The sequence below is a fragment of the Oryza brachyantha genome, chromosome 10 (genome assembly GCF_000231095.2).
Source record: "Oryza brachyantha chromosome 10, ObraRS2, whole genome shotgun sequence".
Classification (NCBI taxonomy): domain Eukaryota; kingdom Viridiplantae; phylum Streptophyta; class Magnoliopsida; order Poales; family Poaceae; genus Oryza; species Oryza brachyantha.
In genome coordinates, this window is record NC_023172.2 from 1,260,555 (window position 1) to 1,268,462 (window position 7,908).

The 7,908-nt window shown below is 41.3% G+C and overlaps 1 protein-coding gene across 1 annotated transcript; it reads right to left on the reverse strand.

Moving 5' to 3' along the window:
- Positions 1–2,388: 2,388 nt before the first annotated feature.
- Positions 2,389–4,093, reverse strand: LOC102700559 (cytochrome P450 89A2-like). Its single transcript, XM_006662109.3, has one exon. The coding sequence runs from the start codon at positions 4,091–4,093 to the stop codon at positions 2,477–2,479; it is 1,617 nt and encodes a 538-aa protein (XP_006662172.1). The 3' UTR covers positions 2,389–2,476.
- Between the last annotated feature and the right edge of the window lie 3,815 nt (positions 4,094–7,908).

Here is a 7,908-nt window from a genome sequence, read left to right on the forward strand (position 1 = left end):
AAATGAAATTTTGTTTTTTTTTACCTGCTAAGCAATAGGAGTGAAGGAGTGCATGGCTTACTTTCACGAGGTCATCCTCCCTGATGACCCCAAAATCACAATTGTGAGGCTGCACCACTATCGATTATCAAAAAATTCGATCTAGTCTGGTCAGAACATTACGTGCCTTTTACACTACAAAATTCAGAGCACAATGTTAAAAAATGGATAACATTTTAGATTGCTAAGTTATTGAATAAATGAACAGCAACAAAAGAGCTAGCTGTACGGAAGTTTGTTGATGACCTTAGAGATGGGTGAGTCGGGGATGGCCGTTGCTGCAGAGATGGCCGTCGCGGTTCTGGGAAGAGAGGTGGCAGTCAAGGATGTGAAGCCACCGCCTGTGTAGTCACCATGTGAACGGCAGCGGAGGAGACGTGGATTTGGCCTGGTGGTCGAGTAAGAGAGGACTTATTTTATTTTCAAAAATATTAAAAATATAGGCTTTCCAACGCCTAGGCAGTGGATGAGAAATTTAAAACGCCCACTAACTCAGCATAAAAACTGATGTGGTCAGGGAGCGAGACGATAGCCGTTGGACAAGAGTGGCACATTTGCTGATGACCCCCTTGCCGCCCTATAATTGGCGTTTTATGCCTGCAGTAAAGTAATGTTAACACACATTTCCTTCATTTGACTTGAACGGTTGATGACGTGTGATCAGGGGGATTTGACTGCACAATGGTGGAATATGTGACTATTTTCTAATACTCATGGGAAATATAGTATGTTTTGGGTTTTCGGCATGGATTTGTACCGGTGATTCATCGTTCATCTAGTCATATTTCTGTCTGCATACTTCATTGACTGATTGCCTCTTGTTTTCTTATTGATGGCAGAATTGTTGCCCCAATGATGGATGACCTTATATTATTTGATTATGATGGTTCTGAGAGAGCTATTCCTGGTGATTTTGCTGGGGCTTGGATGAATAACTACCTTTGGCAAGTATTACGACCTTTGACAAGTATTACGAGGCTACGAGCTATATATGTCAGTACTAGCAGGTGTTGTGTTGCCATGTGTGCCGTATAAATCTTGAATTGTTAATTAACGACAAGTCGACAATGGAAGCATTTCTATGCACTCTATGGACACGGTACTTTGGTATACCGTGTGTTTGCTGAGAAGGTGTGGCTCGATGTTCTCTATCTAGGTGAGGAAAACCAAATAATCACTTCACTTAGGTACAATATGTCATTTGTCTATTTGTTGCCCATCAGAATAATCAAACATATGTTTGGCTTGGTGGTGGTCTTCGCTTTTACTAGGGAATAGGGAACAGATCTAAAGGCTTGTTTGGAGTGAGTGTGGTAATACAGTAGATAAGTGCAGAATTGAGATCACCTGCAGTTGACAGTATGACTGCAACTTTAGTGGTCATACTGACTACCGTTGGATCAAACATGAGTGGTTCAGATGGAACAAAACCACTATTCAACGAATTACTGTAGCACCTACTGCAGTGAATCCTGCTGAACAGTGCAAAGTACTCCCTCCGTTTTTTCGTAACGTAAGATGTTTGACTTTTTTATTTGCAACGTTTAACTCGTCTTATTCAAAAAATTATGAAAATATCATTTATTTTGCTTGTGACTTACTTTATTATCAAAAGAATTTTAAGCATGACTTATCATTTTTTATATTTATACTAAATTTTTAAATAAGACAAATGGTCAAATGTTGTAAAAAAAATTAAACATCTTAAATTATGAAACGGAATGTAAATGGAGGTAGTTTATCATTTCTAATCAAACATGTCAAATGCATTCGTGCAGTAGGTGTAAGCTGATAGGCATAGTTAGCATGGTGGTGCTTGACCAGTGCATTTATTTCATTTGCATTATTGGTGATTATTGGTGATCATCATCTGGCATTACAGACTTGTCCACATTCCCAAATTGAAAAGCATCTCTGCGGACTATCTCTGCACTGAATCTTCCTGTGTTCATGTATCTTGTGGAGGCATTCTTCCCAAAGTCATAGTGAGGAATCATTTTCTTGTAAATTCTAATGGATATAATTTGTGCATGGAGGTCTGTTTTCTTCGTTGATAAAACGAGGACCGAAAAGGCATTTTAGTACTTAAATACTCTCACTATTTTTTTATTTTTTTTGATGTCATTAACTTTTTATCTACGTTTGACTCTTCGTCTTATTCAAAAAATTTATATAATTATTGACTATTTTATTATGATTTGATTTATTACTAAAGTAGCTTTATGCATGATTTATAATTTTGTATATTTGGACAAATTTTTAAATAAGACGTTGGGTCAAATATAAATCAAAAAGTCTGTGATATCAAAAAAAAATATGAGGGAGTAAATAAAATAACTAGGATGGGGATATTTTATTCATGGAAGCAAACTACTACAAATAATACCATTATTACAAGAAATGAAACTAAAATTAGCTAAGTCAAATGTCAAGGCTCTCACTCAGACAGTGACAACGCTGGCGCTCTTGGCACGATACGCGCCCGGAGCGGCTTCTCCATGACGACGGTGAACTCAAGCTTCTCGCCGTCGACGTCCACCGCCTCCCCCTCCCCCTCCGGCAGCCACTCGAACGCCGCCACCATGTTGGCGACGAAGTACTCGAGGTGCAGCGTGGCGACGCCGAGCCCCGGGCAGATCCTCCTCCCGGCGCCGAACGGCATCATCTTGATCTCCCTCGTGCCGGTGATGTCCACCCCCTCGCCGTCGCCGCCCGGCATGAACCGCTCCGGCACGAACTCCCTCGGCCGCTCCCACGTCTTCTCGTCCATGCTAATGTCGGCCACCGTGAAGTTCACCAGCGTGCCCTTGGGGATCGTGTACCCGCCGAGCTCCATGTCCTCCGCCGGCGCGTGCGGCAGCACGAAGTGCCCAGGCGGGTGGCGCCGGAGACCCTCGAGGACCACGGCCTTCAGGTACGGCATCCTGTGCACGTCGTCCTCGGAGACCTGACGGCGGCGGCTTCCTCCGTCGCCGGAGTCGGCGGCGGTGACCGCCTTGATCTCGTCGTGGAGCTTGTCCTGGATGCCCGGGTTCTTGACGAGCTCTGCCATGATCCACTGGAGCGCCGTCGAGGTGGTGTCCGTCCCGCCGTTGAGGAACTCGGAGCACAGCGCGACCATCTCGTCGTCGGTGAGCGCGCGCTCGCCGCCCTTGCCGCCGTCGTTGATGCTGAGGCCGAGCAGCGTGTCGACGTACGAGTGCGGCAGCGTCGTGGCCTTCTCCTGCCGTGGTGGTGTGTTGTTCTTGCGCTGCCTGCGCGCGTCGATCAGCGGCATGAACATGGCCTTCAGCCGGAGGCGCATGGCGAGCATGGCCTTCATGCGGCCGGCGAAGAGGCGCGTCGTGACGGCCGGGAGGAAGGCGAAGACCCTGAGCTTCTTCGAGGAGTAGATCAGCAGCTCACGCTGCGTGGCGGCGATGTCGCGCACGGCGCGCTCGTCGAGCAGCTCGCCGAAGCACATGGCCACGAGGAGGAAGAACATGGAGTGCTGGAACGTCTCCATGATGGTGCCGCCGCCGCCGCCGCCGTCCTCATGCCGGCGACGCAGCTTTTCCGTGAGCTCGGCGAGCACCGCCGCCCTCGCCGGCGCGAACTGCCGGAGGCGAGCAGGGTGCGCGACCTCGGCGACGAAGTTGCGCCGGAAGAGACGCCACAGCGGGCCATAGCTGGTGTTCGAGATGGTGGCGGTCTCAAGTCCGAGGAGGCCACGCGTTGCGAACTCCGGGCGGTCGGCCATGGCGGCGCCGCTCTCGACGAGCGCCGCGTGGGCGAGCCGCCGGTCGGCCACGATGACCTCAAGCCGGGAGCCCATCCGGAGCCCGAGCAGAGGCCCATGGCGCGCGTGGAGGCGGCGCACGGCGCGCATGATGTCCATCCCGGAGTTCGTCACCCACAGCCAGTTGCCGATCACCGGCACGGCGGCCGGCCCCGGTGGCAGGCAGTGGCTCTTCTTGCCGCCGGCGGCGCTACCGCCGATCTTGCCATGGAAGAAGAAGATGAGAGCGGTGGAGAGGATGAGAGTAGCTAGGAGTAGAAGCCATGTGAGCTCCATTTGTGCTAATGTGGTGCTAAGCTTTTGCATTGGTCAAGGTTTTATAGCTGGGTCATTAGGGCTTATTATTGGGAAAATTATAAATTTCTAGCGATGAATCTGTACAGTTCGGATCCATTTTTACAAGTTGATTCTTTTACGAAATTTTGGAGACTATTTACATGTTGACAGCTGTAGTTCAATAGTAAAAATTAGCTGTAACCATCAACGACGACAATTCAAGCATACGCGCGTTGTAGTATATACATTTCTTCAATGCTTAAAATTCCATATTATTACGCTGAGATCAAGTGAGACTATTGATCATTCACTTTGAGACTAGCTAGATCAACACCTAATAGTTTACACATGGAAGTGAATTTTAAACCCTCGAGTAAACATCCTCGCATCTTTTGGATGCTATCTAAATAGTTATAAATTAGAAAAAAAAATGAAGATAGATTAATATAAGATATACTACTGCACAAACATGCAAGTTCAAATATGATTTCTACAATCCATAACAAAAATAAAAAAAATATGACTGTGACTATACATATACTATTCAGAGTTCAATCTGTTATTTTTGTTATGATTTATAGAAGTAATATTTGAATTTGCATGTTTGTGTAGTGATATATCTTATATTAATCTATCTTTATAATTTTTTGTAAATGTTTTTATAACTATTTAAATACCATACACAATAGACGAGGTGACATCCCCTCGACCAACCAAGACATGTAGTTCTATTCATTGTAAATTATATTTTTCTTATTATTAACTGGTAGGGGTACACCACCAAAGGTACGATTTTTTATTGATATAGATCGAGTACATCATCTATGGTTCTCACCCAAATAACAAAAGGAATGTGTGTAATTATATATGACATCTTCGTCGTGACTTTGTCAATCTGAAAAGACATCGGTATATTTTGTTTTAAGAAAAAGATCAAGAGCTCTCTAGTAATCAATTTAGGTGTCCGCGTGGTAATAACTTCATTGGTCCCAAAATATGGTGACCTAATCTTCTGGAGAAGCTTATAAAATTAGGGTTTACTGTGTTTTTAAAAATGTGTGTGTGCATATATTACTGTTCGCCTTGTACCGTGTTTAGGAAATAAAAAAGAAAGTAGCCATGTTACATGGAGCTGACCCGACAAGATCAGGATATTAATTCTTCTTCCATGGCAAGATCGGCATGAAACTAAAAAGATGAAGATATTAATTCAATTAATTATACTTGGGTGTAAGAGAGAACCTGGGAGAAGTAATTGACCAATTATTTGATTTGAAAGACGGCATAGAAATATGTCCTTTGACTTGTTATGTGCTTGGTGAGCAAGCAATTAAAGGCCAAAGCTGCGTGGCAGATTACGTTGATACAAGTACGATCGAACGGAAGGTTCCATATATATATATATATATAGGAGTACGTTGGTTGTTGATCCTTTCATTTATTTAGAGGGTGTTTAATTGGAGAAAAGAAAAATTTTTAAGTGTCATATCGGATGTTTGACTAGAGAAGTATTTTTTTGGCACGAACAAAAAAAATGAATTTTACGGCTCACCTGAAAACCACCGAACGAATCTTTTGAGCCTAATTAATCTATCATTAGCACATACGGGTTACTGTACCACTTAGGGCTAATTATGGACTAATTAGGCTTAAAATATTTGTCTCATAATTTCTCTTATAACTGTACAATTAATTTTTTATTTCATTTATGTTTCATCCTTCATTTAAATATCCAAAAGATTCAATAAGAAAATTTTAGGAACTAAACAGGGTATTACTCGATCAATAGCGTGTACAAGTAGTTGTGTGCTGACGAAAGAATCTGGTTGATTTGGATCATTACATAGACCGCTTTAGGAGTTGGCTTATAGTGAACTTCGTGAAATACGTAACAGAATATTAATGTATAATTAATTAATTAATTACTAGTTACAAAATTTTAAAAGATAAAATAATATGATTTTTAAATAACTTTACTTAGAATTAAAAAACATTTTTTCTAGCTGTTTGGAAACGTTAAGTAAAATAAGAGAATATCAGTTGGAAAGAAGGTTCGCCGAACGTGACTAGCTTAGTCGTTCATGACGACGACCATGGCCAGCTTTAACATCGCAACAAGACTAAAAATGTCAAGCGTCTGATCGCTGCTACCCAAAAATTGGGCGATCCAAATGATTCGGTTGACCGTTAAGCAAATCAAATATTTTCTGAACAAAAAGGTTTAGCCATCGAAACATTTAAAACAAAACATGAGAGACAGCAAGATTCCAGTTTATATATATATATATATATATATATATATATATGTGTGTGTGTGTGTCTGGTGAGTTGCAACTCATGTGTTTGCTTCGTGAGTCGAGGTCCAAACACATATCAAATTATCTCTAAATTTCGATTTATATGGTTCTTGGACCCCGACTCATGTAGTAGCCCGTGAGTTGCAACTCACCGTAGCTAGACTCTCTCTATATATATCTCTCACTTTCACACAATAAAATATCGACAATTGAAAATGTATATATTTATTTTCATAAAAAAACAATCATCAAATATTTTACGGCAAAAAAATAGTTATAACAAGTACAAATGTGCAATCAGTTGGAAAATAGTATATGTATTTTATAATTAAAATAAATCATTTGAAGCCTTACTTTTACTTGCATGAATCCATACCATGCACCAGTCTAGCATGCTACAAACACACAGAGAGGGAGAGATATGACCTTGATTTGAACCAGTTGATCGGCAATCGACACTATATCATTTCTCTAATTACTATAGTGGGGTACTTTGTAAGCTTGTTATCAAATCAAATGGGGTTAGAAACGACAGTAATTAAGTAATTACTACAGTAGTTACTTCAGTGACAGTGAGCGTGAATAATTAAAAGCAGAATAATTGTAAGCCGGTTAATTACCAAATCAAGTGGGGTAATTTTCTCGAGAAAAAGGAACCCAGATTGGCATATACATGGCCTCGATCGAAGAAAATAATTAGAAGCTCAAATACATTTGTAATTACACTTACGTGCTCCTACGTGAGCCAATATCTTTGTTCAGTTTCATTTTATTTCTTCTGGCCGGTGGTCCCGTCGGAATTTATTCTATTGCTCGTTAGAGTTTTGCACATGATCAAAACAAGGCATTTTTTATTTTATTTTTTAAAAAAAGAGAAGTGAAACAGGACCATTTCAACTTTGGGCCTAATTGGCCGATTTTTAAATATAATAGGTTAAGTGAGGCCCATCAGCGAATTTTGTTAGTGAAATGCTCGAGAAGAGGGCCGAAACCCAATCCAAAACAGCACGCATCGATCGATGCTGGACCAAATAACACCATTTTTCCACCCTCCCAAGGACCAAAATTGAAAGAACCCGTAAGATATTTTAGCGCAAACCAATCCAAACACATCGTTCAAGATGAATTGGCTAAAGTTTTTTTCAAATCGTTGGGCTGACAATGACGTGATATTTAATTTTGAATTTAATGAAACATTGTTGATGCCGTACGTAGATGGTGCTATATATTTTGTAAACTTAATTGGTTGGACTGAAAAATTTTGATTCAAGAAATATTTAAAATGTCTTATGACTTGAAACAAATGAAGTATAAAATGAATCTAAATGTACCTGTGGAATACATTATCGCAGTATCACAGTATCAAGAGACAAAGATACACAGTTCCTCATTTCTCAAAGTTCATCTCTAGATGGGTTTAAAATTGATTAGATTGATTTGCTATGCCAATTGTGGTGCACATGAGACTGCTAAAATATGATCTTCACACACTACTACAAGAATTTTTTTTAGAAATAA

Coding starts and splice junctions, on each gene's coding strand:
- LOC102700559 (XM_006662109.3), bottom strand. CDS start 4,093: ATGGAGCTCACATGGCTTCTACTCCTAGCTACTCTCATCCTCTCCACC.